This window comes from Oncorhynchus masou, unplaced genomic scaffold, assembly GCF_036934945.1.
Source record: "Oncorhynchus masou masou isolate Uvic2021 unplaced genomic scaffold, UVic_Omas_1.1 unplaced_scaffold_1248, whole genome shotgun sequence".
In the NCBI taxonomy this organism is placed as follows: Eukaryota; Metazoa; Chordata; class Actinopteri; order Salmoniformes; family Salmonidae; genus Oncorhynchus; species Oncorhynchus masou.
The window spans coordinates 164,794-185,206 of NW_027002299.1; the positions used below are offsets into that span (position 1 = coordinate 164,794).

Genomic DNA, 20,413 nt, shown 5'->3' on the forward strand with positions numbered 1-20,413 from the left:
TGATCTCTGTGCCACCAGAGATTCTGGGTTCGAGTCCAGGCTCTGCCGCAGCCGGCCGCGACCGGGAGGCTCATGGGGCGACACACAATTGGACCAGCGTCGTCCGGGTTAGGGAAGGTTTGGCCGGCGTACGGTGTTTCCTCTGACACGTTGGTGCGGCTGGCTTCCGGGTTGGATGTGCGTTGTGTCAAGAAGCAGTGCGGCTTGGTTGGGTTGTTTCGGAGGACGCATGGCTCTCGACCTTCACCTCTCCCGAGTCCGTACTGGAGTTGCAGCGATGAGACAAGACAGTAACTACTACCAATTGGATACCACGAAAAAGGGTAAAAAATAAATAAAATAGAAATATAATTACTAGAACAGTCAAAGCCCCTCCGACCACCTCAGAATGGGAACACTCAATATGGCTGACATGGTTTTACTCCTGTGGGTACAGTCAATATGGCCACTGGTCCACCCATCACAGAATATTGACTTGAATGGGAAAACCTGTTCTAGTAGTTATATTTCTATGGCTGTAGTGCTGCTGTGTAACCTGACCTGGTTGTGGGCCCCTAGTGGCCCCTGTACGGTACAGTCAGGGGCCATAAAAGGATGGTTGTTCCTGGGTAATGGGCACACAAGGACAGTCCTAACAGGCTGATAAGTCTACAACAGAGGGTTATATTTGGAGGAGGTGAAGCAGAGGGTCTGACGTGTTCTCCCTCTTTATGACAACGGGGTTGTTAGGGTGTGGAGCAGAGAGCGAGAGAGAGTGTGCGTGTGTCTGTGTGTGTGTGTGTGTGTGTGTGTGTGTGTGTGTGTGTGTGTGTGTGTGTGTGTGTGTGTGTGTGTGTGTGTGTGCGTGCACACTCCTATCCCAGGTTGTCATGAAACTGGGGTTTCCCCCACTACACACACAAACACTATCTATGGTGGTATTGTGAAACCATGGCTACGTGAAACAAACCTGTATTTTCAGCAGTCCGTCTAATTAAAGAACTGATCATACTGTAGTAGCAGCTGTGATCAAATGCAATAAATAACATAGATATTCAAATGTGGAGATCACACACGCACGCACACACGCACACACACACGCACGCACACACGCACACACACACACACACACACACACACACACACACACACACACACACACACACACACACACACACACACACACACACACACACACACACACACACACACACACACACACACACACACACACACACACACACACACACACACACACACACACACACACACACACACACACACACACACACACAGAGAATGCTAGAATGCTAATGAATGTGGGGGACACTGCTAAATGTAACCCTCCTGGAGGAATTGTTCATCCCGCAGCCATGTAACTGGATATAAATATCTCTCATTCAACATCCCCTCTTCTCTCCACTTACAGTATGTCTCTGGGCCTGGGAGACGGATAGACAGGAATCTCTCTGGGCCTGGGAGACAGACAGGAATCTCTCTGGTTCTGGGAGACAGACAGGAATCTCTCTGGTTCTGGGAGACAGAGAGACAGGAATCTCTCTGGTTCTGGGAGACAGAGAGACATGAATCTCTCTGGGCCTGGGAGACAGATAGACCAGTATCTCTCTTGTTCTGGGAGACGGATAGACAGACATCTCTCTGGGCCTGGGAGACAGATAGACAGGAATCTCGCTGGTTCTGGGAGACAGAGAGACAGGAATCTCTCTGGGCCTGGGAGAGAGATAGACAGGAATCTCTCTGGGCCTGGGAGAGAGATAGACAGGAATCTCTCTGGGCCTGGGAGAGAGATAGACAGGAATCTCTCTGGGCCTGGGAGACTGATAGACAGGAATCTCTCTGGGCCTGGGAGACAGACAGGAATCTCTCTGGGCCTGGGAGACAGACAGGAATCTCTCTAGGCCTGGGAGACTGATAGACATGAATCTCTCTGGGCCTGGGAGACAGATAGACCAGTATCTCTCTTGTTCTGGGAGACAGATAGACAGACATCTCTCTGGGCCTGGGAGAGAGATAGACAGGAATCTCTCTGGGCCTGGGAGACAGATAGACCGGAATCTCTCTGGGCCTGGGAGACAGATAGACCGGTATCTCTCTAGGCCTGGGAGACGGATAGACCGGTATCTCTCTTGTTCTGGGAGACAGACAGACCGGTATCTCTCTAGGCCTGGGAGACAGATAGACCGGTATCTCTCTAGGCCTGGGAGACGGATAGACCAGTATCTCTCTTGTTCTGGGAGACAGACAGACCGGTATCTCTCTAGGCCTGGGAGACGGATAGACCGGTATCTCTCTTGTTCTGGGAGACGGACAGACCGGTATATCTCTGGGCCTGGGTGACAGACAGGAATCTCTCTGGGCCTGGGAGACGGACAGACAGGAATCTCTCTGGGCCTGGGAGACAGACAGGAATCTCTGGTTCTGGGAGACGGAGAGACAGGAATCTCTCTGGGCCTGGGAGATGGATAGACAGGTATCTCTCTGGGCCTGGGAGACAGACAGGCATCTCTCTGGGCCTGGGAGACGGACAGACAGGAATCTCTCTGGGCCTGGGAGACAGACAGGCATCTCTCTGGGCCTGGGAGACGGACAGACCGGTATATCTCTGGGCCTGGGTGACAGACAGGAATCTCTCTGGGCCTGGGAGATGGATAGACAGGTATCTCTCTGGGCCTGGGAGACAGACAGACATCTCTCTGGGCCTGGGAGACAGACAGGCATCTCTCTGGGCCTGGGAGACAGACAGGAATCTCTCTGGTTCTGGGAGACGGATAGACAGACATCTCTCTGGGCCTGGGAGACGGATAGACAGACATCTCTCTGGTTCTGGGAGACGGATAGACAGACATCTCTCTGGTTCTGGGAGACGGATAGACAGACATCTCTCTGGTTCTGGGAGACGGATAGACAGACATCTCTCTGGTTCTGGGAGACGGATAGACAGACATCTCTCTGGTTCTGGGAGACGGATAGACAGACATCTCTCTGGTTCTGGGAGACGGATAGACAGACATCTCTCTGGTTCTGGGAGACAGATAGACAGACATCTTTCTGGTTCTGGGAGACGGATAGACAGACATCTTTCTGGTTCTGGGAGACGGATAGACAGACATCTCTCTGGTTCTGGGAGACGGATAGACAGACATCTCTCTGGTTCTGGGAGACGGATAGACAGACATCTCTCTGGTTCTGGGAGACGGATAGACAGACATCTCTCTGGTTCTGGGAGACAGATAGACAGACATCTCTCTGGTTCTGGGAGACAGATAGACAGACATCTCTCTGGTTCTGGGAGACGGATAGACAGACATCTCTCTGGTTCTGGGAGACAGATAGACAGACATCTCTCTGGTTCTGGGAGACAGATAGACAGACATCTCTCTGGTTCTGGGAGACGGATAGACAGACATCTCTCTGGTTCTGGGAGACGGATAGACAGACATCTCTCTGGTTCTGGGAGACGGATAGACAGACATCTCTCTGGTTCTGGGAGACGGATAGACAGACATCTCTCTGGTTCTGGGAGACGGATAGACAGACATCTCTCTGGTTCTGGGAGACAGATAGACAGACATCTCTCTGGTTCTGGGAGACGGATAGACAGACATCTTTCTGGTTCTGGGAGACAGATAGACAGACATCTCTCTGGTTCTGGGAGACGGATAGACCGGTATCTCTCTGGTTCTGGGAGACGGATAGACCGGTATCTCTCTGGTTCTGGGAGACGGATAGACCGGTATTTCTCTGAGCCTGGGAGACAGATAGACAGGAATATCTGTGAATATCCTGCCTGCAGCTTCTATGAAAGGACTTGTATGTTAGCTACGCAGCCTGTGGCTAAGTTTGAGGGAAGGTGCTTGCAGTACAACTGATATTGGCCACTTTAATAAATGGAACACTAGTCACTTTAACACTAGTCACTTTAATAATGCCACTTTAATAAATGGAGCACAAGTCACTTTAACACTAGTCACTTTAATAAATGGAGCACTAGTCACTTTAACACTAGTCACTGTAATAAATGGAACACTCGTCACTTTAACACTAGTCACTTTAATAAATGGAGCACTAGTCACTTTAACACTAGTCACTGTAATAAATGGAACACTCGTCACTTTAACACTAGTCACTTTAATAAATGGAGCACTAGTCACTTTAACACTAGTCACTTTAATAAATGGAACACTAGTCACTTTAACACTAGTCACTTTAATAAATGGAGCACTAGTCACTTTAACACTAGTCACTTTAACAAATGGAGCACTAGTCACTTTAACACTAGTCACTTTAATAAATGGAACACTAGTCACTTTAACACTAGTCACTTTAACAAATGGAGCACTAGTCACTTTAACACTAGTCACTTTAATAAATGGAACACTAGTCACTTTAACACTAGTCACTTTAATAAATGGAGCACAAGTCACTTTAACACTAGTCACTTTAACAAATGGAGCACTAGTCACTTTAACACTAGTCACTTTAATAAATGGAGCACTAGTCACTTTAACACTAGTCACTTTAATAAATGGAGCACTAGTCACTTTAACACTAGTCACTTTAATAAATGGAACACTCGTCACTTTAATAAATGGAACACTAGTCACTTTAATAAATGGAGCACTAGTCACTTTAATAAATGGAGCACTAGTCACTTTAATAAATGGAACACTAGTCACTTTAATAAATGGAGCACTAGTCACTTTAACACTAGTCACTTTAATAAATGGAACACTTGTCACTTTAACACTAGTCACTTTAATAAATGGAGCACTAGTCACTTTAATAAATGGAACACTAGTCACTTTAATAAATGGAGCACAAGTCACTTTAATAAATGGAACACTAGTCACTTTAATAAATGGAACACTAGTCACTTTAATAAATGGAACACTAGTCACTTTAATAAATGGAGCACTAGTCACTTTAATAAATGGAACACTAGTCACTTTAATAAATGGAACACTCGTCACTTTAACACTAGTCACTTTAATAAATGGAACACTAGTCACTTTAATAAATGGAGCACTAGTCACTTTAATAAATGGAGCACTAGTCACTTTAATAAATGGAGCACTAGTCATTTTAACACTAGTCACTTTAATAAATGGAGCACTAGTCACTTTAACACTAGTCACTTTAACACTAGTCACTTTAATAAATGGAGCACTAGTCACTTTAATAAATGGAGCACTAGTCACTTTAATAAATGGAGCACTAGTCACTTTAATAAATGGAGCACTAGTCACTTTAATAAATGGAACACTAGTCACTTTAACACTTGTGTCACGCCTTGGTCTTAGTATTTTGTGTTTTAGTTAATTAGTTGGTCAGGCCAGGGTGTGACATGGGTTTATTGTTTGTTGTATTTGTTAGTGGGGTTTTTTAGTTATTGGGATTGTGGCTGATTAGGGGTGTGTGTTGCATAGGTTTGGCTGCCTGAGGCGGTTCTCAATCAGAGTCAGGTGATTCTCGTTGTCTCTGATTGGGAACCGTATTTAGGTAGCCTGGGTTTCACTTTGTATTTCGTGGGTGATTGTTCCTGTCTCTGTGTAGTGTTCACCAGACAGGCTGTATAGGTTTTTCACGTTCCGTTTGTTGTTTTTTGTATTTATAAGTTATTTCGTGTATCGTCATTTGTTCCATTAAAGAACATGAGTAACCAACACGCTGCATTTCGGTCCGACTCTCTTTCGACAAACGAAGAACGTCGTTACAACTTGTCACTTTAACACTAGTCACTTTAACACTAGTCACTTTAATAAATGGAGCACTAGTCACTTTAATAAATGGAACACTAGTCACTTTAATAAATGGAACACTATTTTTTATTTTTTTTACCTTTATTTAACCAGGCAAGTCAGTTAAGAACAAATTCTTATTTTCAATGACGGCCTAGGAACAGTGGGTTAACTGCCTGTTCAGGGGCAGAACGACAGACTTGTACCTTGTCAGCTCAGGGGTTTGAACTTGCAACCTTCCGGTGACCTTCCGGTTACTAGTCCAACGCTCTAACCACTAGGCTACCCTACCCTATTCCACTTTAATAAATGGAACACTAGTCACTTTAATAAATGGAACACTAGTCACTTTAATAAATGGAACACTAGTCACTTTAATAAATGGAACACTAGTCACTTTAATAAATGGAACACTAGTCACTTTAATAATGCCACTTTAAGAATGTTTACATATCTCACATTACTCATCTCATATGTACTGTTATCCTTCACTATCTATTGCATCTTAGCTGCTCTGTCACTGCTCATCTATATATTTTATTACTATATATCCTCATCCCATTCCTTTATTAGATTGTGTGTATTAGGTTTAGCTGTGGAATTAGTTAGATATTAAGTTTTGTTGTGGAATTATTCGATTTGACCTGTTAGATACCACTGCACTGTTGGATCTAGAAGCATAAGAATTTCTACACTCACAATAACATCTGCTAACCATGTGTATGTGACCAATAACATCTGCTAACCATGTGTATGTGACCAATAACATCTGCTAACCATGTGTATGTGACCAATAACATCTGCTAACCATGTGTATGTGACCAATAACATCTGCTAACCATGTGTATGTGACCAATAACATCTGCTAACCATGTGTATGTGACCAATAACATCTGCTAACCATGTGTATGTGACCAATAACATCTGCTAACCATGTGTATGTGACCAATAACATTGGCTAACCATGTGTATGTGACCAATAACATCTGCTAACCATGTGTGTGTGACCAATAACATCTGCTAACCATGTGTATGTGACCAATAACATCTGCTAACCATGTGTATGTGACCAATAACATCTGCTAACCATGTGTGTGACCAATAACATCTGCTAACCATGTGTATGTGACCAATAACATCTGCTAACCATGTGTATGTGACCAATAACATCTGCTAACCATGTGTATGTGACCAATAACATTGGCTAACCATGTGTATGTGACCAATAACATCTGCTAACCATGTGTATGTGACCAATAACATCTGCTAACCATGTGTATGTGACCAATAACATCTGCTAACCATGTGTATGTGACCAATAACATTGGCTAACCATGTATGTGACCAATAACATCTGCTAACCATGTGTATGTGACCAATAACATCTGCTAACCATGTGTATGTGACCAATAACATTGGCTAACCATGTGTATGTGACCAATAACATCTGCTAACCATGTGTATGTGACCAATAACATTGGCTAACCATGTGTATGTGACCAATAACATCTGCTAACCATGTGTATGTGACCAATAACATCTGCTAACCATGTGTATGTGACCAATAACATCTGCTAACCATGTGTATGTGACCAATAACATCTGCCAACCATATGTATGTGACCAATAACATCTGCTAACCATGTGTATGTGACCAATAACATCTGCTAACCATGTGTATGTGACCAATAACATTGGCTAACCATGTGTATGTGACCAATAACATCTGCTAACCATGTGTATGTGACCAAAACATTTGATTGGATTTGACATCACACAGGGTTGTTTTCCTCAGTTTATACAACAGAACATATCACTTCTATTCATCCTCTGGCTTTGTTATTCACATACTGTATGGTGCCACTGACTGACTTTTCACAGTTGTTCATTTCGTAGTTGTTGTTTCTTATGCTTTAGAATCCATTGGTCATTTTATTTCTAGATTGACACCCATCCCTGTAGACCCCAGCAATAGAGAGACAGAGACAGCACTTTGACTGATTGAAATGACCCTTGATGTAGCATGGTGGTAATTGGCCACTGTAGAGCCTCTACTGGAACGTTTACGACGCGCAACTGTCAGCACCTCTCTCTCTGTCAATTCAGTTACATTTAAAGGGCTTTATTGGCGTGGGAAACATATGTTTACATTGCCAAAGCAAGTGATATAGATAATTAACGGTCACACACACACGTTTTGTCCTAAAACAGGATTTACAATCTCAGGAAGTAGTGCACTATGTATGGAATAGGGAACCATTTGGGAGGCAGGAGCCATAGAGGGGGTCATACCAGTAAATGATGCCACTTTTGGGCTGTGATTGCAAATAATGTTTTAGCACATACGAACCTTTCCCATTTCCCCCTACCAGCCTCATCTGTCATTGCCAGTTAATCCAGTCCAATGTGCAAAGATTCACTATCAGAGACTGACTTGAGATCTGCTGTTTCTCTCCACAGAGGAGGAGGGGAGGATGTCCCGAGCCACATCCTGAGGGACAGATCACACATCGACGAGACACTGAGGCTGGCCTCTGAGGAGAACGCAGCAGAACACTATCATGGTAGATAATAGCTTAAATATATTACTGAGGCTTAGAGTTGTTCCTGGTCAGGTCACGTGGTAAAGAAAAACTCCTGTCCCTAAATATCAAGTATGATCACATCTTAATAGGCTGTAGAGCTTTAGATTTTGTTGTCGTTATCAAATGTCATTGTTGAGCATTAGCATTATTACAAAGATATTGTGAGATACAAGAAGACATGCAGTAGAGCACTTTGCAGATATTCACAAGACATTTTTGCACCTGGTGTGACATGGGACATGTACCAAATAGCACCATATTCCTGTGTAGTGCACTTCCTTTGAGCAGGGCCCATATGGCTTTGATCAAAAGTAGTGCACTAAATAGGGAATAGGATGCCATTCGGGATGCAGATTTGGTTCTGAATTTGTCGTGTTATGTCTATTAATTACCTGTCAAATACCAGTAGTGTTATTACAGAGAAAAATGAATATTTCTGTTTCGATAAATGTACTCAGTATGTTCCCTGTCCTGCTCTGATGTGTCATTATACTAATATATGGGTTAATGAAGCACATCATAGAAAGTAATGATGGGTGAACCTCTATGGGTCTGTGGGTACTTGCCTGTGTATGGGTGCGTTACAAATTACACCCTAGTCCGTATATAGTGCACTACTTTTCACCAGGCTCATAGGTCTCTGGTAAAAAGTAGTGCACTATATAACGAATAGGGTGGTTTTTGGCACGCAGGCCTATAGCTTTAGTTAGAGAAAGAAACACGTGGTGCCAGAGCCTTAATGGACCTCTTCTCCATTAGCGCTAATGGGTAACATCGTTAGTGTTAACGAGTCCCAAATCTTCTGTTTTTAATCTGTTTTCCTTTTATCTCCCTCCCTCTCTCTCTCTCTCTCTCTCTCTCTCTCTCTCTCTCTCTCTCTCTCTCTCTCTCTCCTTCCATCCCTTTCTCTCTCTCTCTCCCTCCCTCCCTCTCTCTCTCTCTCTCCCTCCCTCTCTCTCTCTCCCTCTCTCTCTCCATCCCTCTCTCTCTCTCCTCTCTCTCTCCACCCCTCTCTCCACCCCTCTCTCTCTCTCTCCCTCCCTCTCTCTCCATCCCTCTCTCTCTCTGAACTCTCCAACTCAATCTCATTCTATAATGACTTGTTTGTTTCTTAATCTAACATTTTCTTACCGTTCTTCCTCTCCTGTTTAACTGAAACTCCTGTACTCTACCTCGCTGTCTCCTTTCATCTACACTCCTTATCATCTTATTATGTTTCCTTCTCTTACCCGTGTCTTACCTTCTCTTATCTTCTCTTACCCGTGTCTTACCTTTCTTCTTCCATGAACCAACTCTACCTCCCTCCCTCTATCTCATTCCATCTACATTCCTTCTTACCATGGATACCAGGGTTCAAATACTTTGACTCTTGGGGGTGCCCAATACCACACTTAAAATATATAGACTCTTGGGGTTGCCCGAAGCCACTTGGGGGTGCCCGACATTGATATTTTTGAGAATTATGGGGGGGCTTACATTGATATTTAAATTCATATGCTGGTCCTAATTGTTATGGGGGATGCCCAGCCTCTCCTATCCCCCACTGTAATTTGAACCCTGTTCTTACCATCCTCCTCTCATTCTCTTTCTCTCCCCCTCCAGCTGCTATTCAGAAGTTACGTAAGATCTACCACTCAGCCATCAAGCCCATGGAACAGGCCTATAAGTACAACGAGCTCAGAGCACATGAGATCTCAGGTACAGTGAGGGCTTTGCTTGGCACACTGTTTCAGGTTGTTAGTGTGTGTTGGCTTGATCTCAGATCTGTTTATGCTATCATGTCACCTTTTCATTTATTAGTTGACATGATAGCACAAACAGATCTGAGATCAAGCCAAGTGTGTGTGTGTGTGTGTGTGTGTGTGTGTGTGTGTGTGTGTGTGTGTGTGTGTGTGTGTGTGTGTGTGTGTGTGTGTGTGTGTGTGTGTGTGTGTGTGTGTGTGTGTGGACTGGTTTCCTTGTTTGGGTTGACATGGCGAGAGTGTAGGCATGTTCAACTTTTTTGATTTTGTTTTAAAGATTTTTAAAGGTTTAAAAGTGAAGTACCTTAATATAACTCTTACTGCAGTATTGTTATAGATGTTACTAAGCAGTTATTATAACCCATGTTGTGCATTATAATGCATTATGCATAGCCCATAAGGTGTTAGAAAAGGCATTATAATGCATTATAAACAGGATAGGAGGTGTTAATGTTATTTTGATAACATGTCTTCAGGGGGATGACTTTCCCTCCTCCCTTGGTCAACCTGTGCAGACCCAACTGCACTTCCCGTCTTGAAGCAAAGCTCGCCCTCTTGTGGCTTGGCATGGTCTTTAACCTACATACAAATACTGAACCTCCTGACATAATCAGAATAAAAGGTTTTATATGAAGCGCTAAGCCATCCCAGAATATTCAGATACTGTGTTAAAAAGGTTTAGAGGGAGCCAGGTGTTATCGAAGCAATGGTTTGTTCCCTTGACTGAGAAATTCCTTGAAGATGTTGCTTTGTCTCTCTCTTTACTGTAATTTGACTAATTGTCACATAATGAATTAAACTGTGTGGAGTGCAGTGCACAGGAAGGAACACATAATGAATTGAACTGTGTGGAGTGCAATGCACAGGAAGGAACACATAATGAATTGAACTGTGTGGAGTGTAGTGCACAGGAAGGAACACATAATGAATTGAACTGTGTGGAGTGCAGTGCACAGGAAGGAACACATAATGAATTGAACTGTGTGGAGTGTAGTGCACAGGAAGGAACACATAATGAATTGAACTGTGTGGAGTGTAGTGCACAGGAAGGAACACATAATGAATTGAACTGTGTGGAGTGTAGTGCACAGGAAGGAACACATAATGAATTGAACTGTGTGGAGTGTAGTGCACAGGAAGGAACACATAATGAATTGAACTGTGTGGAGTGTAGTGCACAGGAAGGAACACATAATGAATTGAACTGTGTGGAGTGCAGTGCACAGGAAGGAACACATAATGAATTGAACTGTGTGGAGTGCAGTGCACAGGAAGGAACACATAATGAATTGAACTGTGTGGAGTGTAGTGCACAGGAAGGAACACATAATGAATTGAACTGTGTGGAGTGCAGTGCACAGGAAGGAACACATAATGAATTGAACTGTGTGGAGTGTAGTGCACAGGAAGGAACACATAATGAATTGAACTGTGTGGAGTGCAGTGCACAGGAAGGAATGATTGATCTGGATCCCACAGATCCCCCCCCCCCCCGCCGCCGCCGCCGCCACCTGTTGTCAAGTAACCTTCAACTTCATCCATTATAGATCTGCATGTTTGACACTTCCAGTTAAACATGATTATGCCCCGACATTTCTCCTTCCCTCTCACTTTCCCTCCCTCATCCCCACCTCATCCCCACCTCATCCCCACCTCACCTAACAGGCGGACGAACACTGGGGGATGGGAACACAGGTTGGTATAGTGGGGGGACCTTTGTTCTAAGCATGGCACTGGCTGAAGTGCTCACCCCCTCTTTCACACTCCCGGGACCCCAGCCATTGGTCCTTGGTATGGACCAGTTTGGTTGTTTGGCGCAAACCAAATTATCATGTATGTCACAATTGTCATCAGTTGTGACATAGGCATTTTCATTCACATCACTTTGAACTGCTGTAAACTTGAGCAGAAATCATTTGCATTTCAAAGAACTACTGTAATGGAAAATGAAAGTAATGTAGGAGGTCATTTTATGAATCTGATTATATGACTGAACGTTCACAAAACAATTGAGGGACATATTTCCCCTTGATACTAAGTAAATACAGTATACAATTCTAACTCAGTCTCTTAATTCTATACTAATCAATTAGGGGAGATCCTCAATCTGCAGTTACACATGGAAGGATTCCCTGAGGTCTGGTCCATTACCATTGGGATGCTTAAAGGCACTACCCCATTGGATCAAAGATGTACAGAGTCCTACAGCATTCAAACATGCCTTTAGTGTCAACAACCGGCATGTACATGTCTGGGGGAGGGTCAGGGTTCAGTTGGTGCAATGGGGGGTGCATGTGCAGCACTGGCTTAAGCAAAATAAGCAGGTAAGGGTGGGAGAGAGGGACATAAAAATACAAGGAAATGACCTTGAAAGCATGTTTTGGAACTGAATTACATTTGCCAAAATTCTGATCATTTTCTAGCCTTTGTACGTGGATTGCATATCCTAGACAGTGTTTTAATAAACTTTAAATACAAATATCATCAATGGATACAAGACTCGCCATTAAGTGTTTTGTTCACAAAACATGAAAACATTGTTTCCATCCGAAGAAAAAATGCAAATATGTTCACTGCTTCTGACAATTAACAAATACAAGGGCACAAGGTTGTAAAAAGCACCACCAGTATTAAATCCTATACAACCTGGGGATAGTTCTATAGATCTAATCAACTTTCAAACTCTCTCTGTAATTCTGACATGCAGAGATACAGACAATAACATCTGGTCGCTTCTTGTCGTCATCTCCGACAACCTCCCATTACAAAGCTTGCTTTGGTTTGGCTGAAGGCCGATCCATTCATTTCATAGGTTATATATCCTCCTCTGTGTTCACCTTTCCTTTTTACTGCTGGGGCTTGTTTTTCTGCTTGGCGATGAAAAGTCACCAGACCTTCTCCAGTCTATGGCAGCAGAACAGCCTCAGGTAGAATACAGGGAATTGGACTGCGATGATACACGTGCCAATGAATGTTAAATATTATCAAGTGCCAATGAAAGCCTCAAAGCCTCAATATTATCAAGTGACTGCAAAGAAATACATAGATTTAATGGAATCTTTTAAAAGACAGACTAACGTTCTGTTTTGTCGGCATGGCGGAAGACATATGAAGGTTGTGCTCATCTTTCATCAGGCATTATGTTATTTTGATGAATGCATTTGTAGTTTTGAATGTTTCATATCGTTTTTCTGAATGTAATTACTGTTTTGAATCGGAAACTCGTTTTTGAAAATGCATTTAAAATGCAGTTCTATATCTTGTGTTCACCGTTTTGACAATCGGACAATGTTATTCCAAGAAATGCTTTCAAAAGGTTTAGAAAAACTGTGATTGGATGGCGTCATGGGTATAATTGGTCATCACTGGATAATCTTATAGTACCCCTCCTTGAATGAAAATTGGCAATTTCTTTACTTCTGTCCCATGTTTTGGAAGGATCACCATTACCTGGCTTTCCAACCAAGGTGCATGAATTGAGGAGCGAACTGAGGTAAAGAGGAAATTCAGCAACACTCCCATGTTTTGGACTAAACTTTTCCATCCACTGTGTGAGTGACAGAATAGTTTCGCAACACATTCGACAGACAGTGGGTTCATTTTTCTACAAAACGTCCTGTTTTTAATCTCTTTTTTCCCTTTTTTAATTATTATTTTTGACACCTTTTTAGTCTTTTTACTTCTGACTGAATTACAAATAGATCTACACAGACAGGACATAGTGATCCAGCCCAACAAACACTATGTCCACTCACACTCACCCTGTCATGTGCCTGTTCTGTCTGTCATGTTGCTGTTCTGTCTGTCATGGTCCTGTTCTGTCTGTCATGTTGCTGTTCTGTCTGTCATGGTCCTGTTCTGTCTGTCATGGACCTGTTCTGTCTGTCATGTTGCTGTTCTGTCTGTCATGTTGCTGTTCTGTCCGTCATGTTGCTGTTCTGTCTGTCATGGTCCTGTTCTGTCTGTCATGTTGCTGTTCTGTCTGTCATGTTGCTGTTCTGTCTGTCATGTTGCTGTTCTGTCTGTCATGTTGCTGTTCTGTCTGTAATGTTGCTGTTCTGTCTGTCATGTTCCTGTTCTGTCTGTCATGTTGCTGTTCTGTCTGTCATGTTGCTGTTCTGTCTGTCATCCTGTTCTGTCTGTCATGGTCCTGTTCTGTCTGTCATGTTGCTGTTCTGTCTGTCATGTTGCTGTTCTGTCTGTGTTCCTGTTCTGTCTGTCATGTTGCTGTTCTGTCTGTCATGGTCCTGTTCTGTCTGTCATGGTCCTGTTCTGTCTGTCATGTTGCTGTTCTGTCTGTCATGTTGCTATCCTGTCTGTCATGTTGCTGTTCTGTCTGTCATGGTCCTGTTCTGTCTGTCATGGTCCTGTTCTGTCTGTCATGGTCCTGTTCTGTCTGTCATGTTGCTGTTCTGTCTGTCATGTTGCTATCCTGTCTGTCATGTTGCTGTTCTGTCTGTCATCCTGTTCTGTCTGTAATGTTGCTGTTCTGTCTGTCATGTTGCTGTTCTGTCTGTCATGTTGCTGTTCTGTCTGTCATGTTGCTGTTCTGTCTGTCATGTTGCTGTTCTGTCTGTCATGTTGCTGTTCTGTCTGTCATGTTGCTGTTCTGTCTGTCATGTTGCTGTTCTGTCTGTCATGTTGCTGTTCTGTCTGTCATGTTGCTGTTCTGTCTGTCATGTTGCTGTTCTGTCTGTCATGTTGCTGTTCTGTCTGTCATGTTCTTGTTCTGTCTGTCATGTTGCTGTTCTGTCTGTCATGTTCCTGTTCTGTCTGTCATGTTCCTGTTCTGTCTGTCATGTTGCTGTTCTGTCTGTCATGTTGCTGTTCTGTCTGTCATGTTGCTGTTCTGTCTGTCATGTTGCTGTTCTGTCTGTCATGTTCCTGTTCCTGTTCTGTCTGTCATGTTGCTGTTCTGTCTGTCATGTTGCTGTTCTGTCTGTCATGTTGCTGTTCTGTCTGTCATGTTGCTGTTCTGTCTGTCATGTTGCTGTTCTGTCTGTCATGGTCCTGTTCTGTCTGTGTTCCTGTTCTGTCTGTCATGTTGCTGTTCTGTCTGTCATGTTGCTGTTCTGTCTGTCATGTTGCTGTTCTGTCTGTCATGGTCCTGTTCTGTCTGTGTTCCTGTTCTGTCTGTCATGTTGCTGTTCTGTCTGTCATGTTGCTGTTCTGTCTGTGTTCCTGTTCTGTCTGTCATGTTCCTGTTCTGTCTGTCATGTTGCTGTTCTGTCTGTCATGGTCCTGTTCTGTCTGTGTTCCTGTTCTGTCTGTCATGTTGCTGTTCTGTCTGTCATGTTGCTGTTCTGTCTGTCATGGTCCTGTTCTGTCTGTGTTCCTGTTCTGTCTGTCATGTTCCTGTTCTGTCTGTCATGTTGCTGTTCTGTCTGTCATGGTCCTGTTCTGTCTGTGTTCCTGTTCTGTCTGTCATGTTGCTGTTCTGTCTGTCATGTTGCTGTCCTGTCTGTCATGTTGCTGTTCTGTCTGTCATGTTGCTGTTCTGTCTGTCATGTTGCTGTTCTGTCTGTCATGTTGCTGTTCTGTCTGTGTTCCTGTTCTGTCTGTCATGTTCCTGTTCTGTCTGTCATGGTCCTGTTCTGTCTGTCATGTTCTTGTTCTGTCTGTCATGTTGCTGTTCTGTCTGTCATGTTGCTGTTCTGTCTGTCATGTTGCTGTTCTGTCTGTCATGTTGCTGTTCTGTCTGTCATGTTGCTGTTCTGTCTGTGTTCCTGTTCTGTCTGTCGTGTTCCTGTCCTGTCTGTCATGTTCCTATTCTGCTTCTTTCTTCCATGTTGCTCCTCTGTGTTTGTCTGAGATCATTGGCAGTATGCTGCTGCTAAGATATATTTAGTTGTTTGTCCAGTAACTAGGCTGTCTTACTATGTTTAGTGACTCCTCTGCCCAGCACAGACTTGGGATGCATCTGCACCCTACACCCTATATAGTGCACTACTGAGGACAAAGTACAATACACTGACTGCACAAAACATTAAGAACACCTTCCTAATATTGAGATGCACCTCCTTTTCCCCTCAGAACAGCCTCAATTCATCAGGACATGGACTCTTCTAGGTGTCGAAAGCGTTCCACAGGGATGCTGACCCATGTGGACTCCAATGCTTCCCACAGTTGTGTCAAGTTGGCTGGATGTCCATTGGTTGGTGGACCATTTGTGATACACATGGAAACTGTTGAGTGTGAAAAACCCTGCAGCGTTGCAGTTCTTCACACACTCAAATCGGTGTGCTTGGCACTTACTGCCATACTCTGTTCAAAGGCACTTAAATATTTTGTCTTGTTTATTCACCCTCTGAATAGCACACATATACAATCCATGTCTCAATTGTCTCAAGGCTTGAAAATCCTCCTTTAACCTGTCTCCTTCCCTTTGATTGAAGTGGATTTAACAAGTGACATCAATAAGGGATCATAGCTTTCACCTGGATTCACCTGGTCAGTTTCTCTCATGGAAAGAGCAGGTGTTCATAATGTTTTGTCCACTCTGTGCATGCCTACGCTCTGTGCCAGACATAGAAATGGGAATGCCACATTGCAGGGCATGTCTAACATACTGTATATAAATTGCATCACTATCAAACTAATGAAAGCAACTCCGGTGAAGAACTACAATTTCTATAGTTGCACGTGGTCAAGCTTTGCTGTCATATGCTACTTTATTCTCTGTCACCGACAAGCATGTGCACCATGCAGCCTGTGGTTGAGGAAGCATCAAGCCTGCATCCCATTGGCCATTGCACTGGTTCCTGACCCCTACAGTTGAGAAACATGTTCTCAGACACAGAGAGGTCTGGAACCTTTGCAATACATGCTGGAATTTCTACGTTGTCAGCTGGCCAGCTTAGAACAACTCAAGTTTTCGTTGACCATCTTAAGAACATCGACTTACTTTCAGGGAAGCATCTCATTCTCTTTATTTGAGTGTAATTGTGGGTAACAGTATGCCAGCGGTTAATTCCATTTGAATACACTCCCGGTGAACAGGCTGTTGTGATTTATCAGATTAGGTTTCAGACGTACTGGAGTGGCTCTATGTCTCTGGTCTTCCATGTCGTCATGAGTGCAGTGAACCTCCATGGCTCTAACCAGCATCACCTCCTCCTCTCTCTACCTGACAGATGGGGAGATCACCTCCAAGCCCATGGTGTTGTTCCTTGGGCCCTGGAGTGTAGGCAAGTCCTCCATGATCAACTACCTGCTTGGCCTGAAGGACAGCCCCTACCAGCTGTACACAGGTAACCCCCTTCAAACTTCACCTGGTTTCTGATATACCTGGTTTCTGATATACCTGGTTTCTGATATACCTGGTTTCTGATATACCTGGTTTCTGATGTACCTGTTTTTTCACCTGGTTTCTGATATACCTGGTTTCTGATGCACCTGTTTTTCAAATCAAATCAATATATTTGTCACATGTGCAGAATACAACAGGTGTAGATCTTACTGTGAAATGCTTACTTACAAGCCCTTCACCAACAATGCAATTTTAAGAAAATATAGTTTAGAAAATATTTAGTAAATAAAGTATTTTTTAAAGTTACACAATAAAATATAAATAACGAGGCTATATACAGGAGGTACCAGTACCAGGTCAATGTGCGGTTTGTTGAGGTAATTGAAGTCATTTAGATTTTTCACCTGGTTTCTGATGTACTTAACTCTTCACTCTACCTACTTACTCCTCCTCTTCTGCTCTATCATCTTCTCTCATTCTTCTCTGCATCTTCTCCTCTTTCCTGTTCCCATTTTCCATCCCCCTCTCTCACATCTTTCTCTTCCCCCGTTTCATCCCTCTCCCGTCTTTCTCTCCCTCTGTATGCCAGGTGCTGAGCCCACTACCTCTGAGTTCACCGTGATCATGCACGGCGAGAAGACCCGCTCCATAGAGGGTATCGTCATGGCGGCCGACAGCTCGCGCTCCTTCTCGCCCCTGGAGAAGTTTGGGCAGAGCTTTCTTGAGAAGCTGATTGGCATTGAGATGCCCCACAAGCTGCTGGAGCGCGTCACCTTCGTGGACACGCCTGGAATCATCGAGAACCGCAAGCAGCAGGAGAGAGGTAAGGCACACAGAGAGCAGGAGCGCTGAAGATCTTGTAGCAAATTCAGGCGGCAGCACGACCGGGCTCAAACACAAGTCATTGCGACTGTCAGTCCAACAGCTTTGCCATGGTTGTTTTCGTCGCTACAGTATCTTCAGTTCAAATTCACATGAACATGAAATATTAAACATGATCACCTCTTATCATCAGATAGACCGAGGAATTTTAAGACAGCGGTGACCCCTAAAAACCTGTCAACCTCTAAGATTTATGTTACACAATTAGACCTATACATCTATCTACATCAATAAATAATAATCAGTGTTATGTCATAATAATCTACATTCATTTTAAGATGTAAGTCGCTCTGGATAAGAGCGTTTGATAAATGCCTAAAATAGAAAATAGAAAAATGGACATTTAGAATCAATCTAGCCTCAATTAATTTAAATGGCATGCAACTGTGACTCCTGACTGTCGAAGACATTGGTGTTAAATGGCATGCAACTGTGACTCCTGACTGTCGAAGACATTGGTGTTAAATGGCATGCAACTGTGACTCCTGACTGTCGAAGAAGTATTAAATGGCATGCAACTGGACATTCAAAGACATTGGTGTTAAATGGCATGCAACTGTGACTCCTGACTGTCAAAGACATTGGTGTTAAATGGCATGCAACTGTGACTCCTGACTGTCCAAGATATTGGTGTTAAATGGCATGCAACTGTGACTCCTGACTGTCGAAGACATTGGTGTTAAATGGCATGCAACTGTGACTCCTGACTGTCCAAGATATTGATGTTAAATGGCATGCAACTGTGACTCCTGACTGTCGAAGACATTGGTGTTAAATGGCATGCAACTGTGACTCCTGACTGTCGAAGACATTGGTGTTAAATGGCATGCAACTGTGACTCCTGACTGTCGAAGACATTGGTATTAAATGGCATGCAACTGTGACTCCTGACTGTCGACATTGGTGTTAAACATGCAACTGGACTCCTGACTGTCGAAGACATTGGTGTTAAATGGCATGCAACTGTGACTCCTGACTGTCGAAGACATTGGTGTTAAATGGCATGCAACTGTGACTCCTGACTGTCAAAGACATTGGTGTTAAATGGCATGCAACTGTGACTCCTGACTGTCGAAGACATTGGTATTAAATGGCATGCAACTGTGACTCCTGACTGTCAAAGACATTGGTGTTAAATGGCATGCAACTGTGACTCCTGACTGTCGAAGACATTGGTATTAAATGGCATGCAACCGTGACTCCTGACTGTCGAAGACATTGGTATTAAATGGCATGCAACCGTGACTCCTGACTGTCGAAGACATTGGTGTTAAATGGCATGCAACTGTGACTCCTGACTGTCGAAGACATTGGTGTTAAATGGCATGCAACTGTGACTCCTGACTGTCGAATACATTGGTGTTAAATGGCATGCAACTGTGACTCCTGACTGTCGAATACATTGGTGTTAAATGGCATGCAACTGTGACTCCTGACTGTCGAATACATTGGTGTTAAATGGCATGCAACTGTGACTCCTGACTGTCGAAGACATTGGTGTTAAATGGCATGCAACTGTGACTCCTGACTGTCGAATACATTGGTGTTAAATGGCATGCAACTGTGACTCCTGACTGTCGAAGACATTGGTGTTAAATGGCATGCAACTGTGACTCCTGACTGTCGAAGACATTGGTGTTAAATGGCATGCAACTGTGACTCCTGACTGTCGAAGACATTGGTGTTAAATGGCATGCAACTGTGACTCCTGACTGTCAAAGACATTGGTGTTAAATGGCATGCAACTGTGACTCCTGACTGTCGAAGACATTGGTATTAAATGGCATGCAACTGTGACTCCTGACTGTCAAAGACATTGGTATTAAAATGCAACTGTGACTCCTGACTGTCAAAGACATTGGTGTTAAATGGCATGCAACACTCCTGACCGTGTTATTAAACATCTGTGACTGGTCGAAGACATTGGTAAATTAAATGGCATGCAACTGTGACTCCTGACTGTCGAAGACATTGGTGTTAAATGGCATGCAACTGTGACTCCTGACTGTCGAATACATTGGTGTTAAATGGCATGCAACTGTGACTCCTGACTGTCGAAGACATTGGTGTTAAATGGCATGCAACTGTGACTCCTGACTGTCGAAGACATTGGTGTTAAATGGCATGCAACTGTAACTCCTGACTGTCAAGACGTTAAAAGACATTGGTGTTAAATGGCATGCAACTGTGACTCCTGACTGTCGAAGACATTGGTGT

General features: G+C 43.6%; 1 protein-coding gene across 1 annotated transcript in view; it reads left to right on the plus strand.

The window, feature by feature from the left end:
• The window catches only part of LOC135530074 (uncharacterized), a gene marked incomplete at its 3' end in the record, with an annotated part of 40,954 nt that extends 22,817 nt beyond the window's left edge, over window positions 1–18,137 (plus strand). Inside the window, exons 7-11 of the mRNA XM_064958461.1 lie at window positions 8,199–8,302; window positions 9,926–10,021; window positions 11,731–11,760; window positions 17,199–17,315; window positions 17,904–18,137. Coding sequence (XP_064814533.1) covers window positions 8,199–8,302; window positions 9,926–10,021; window positions 11,731–11,760; window positions 17,199–17,315; window positions 17,904–18,137 — 581 coding nt within the window. The remainder of the gene's footprint in view (window positions 1–8,198; window positions 8,303–9,925; window positions 10,022–11,730; window positions 11,761–17,198; window positions 17,316–17,903) is intronic.
• Window positions 18,138–20,413: the final 2,276 nt, after the last annotated feature.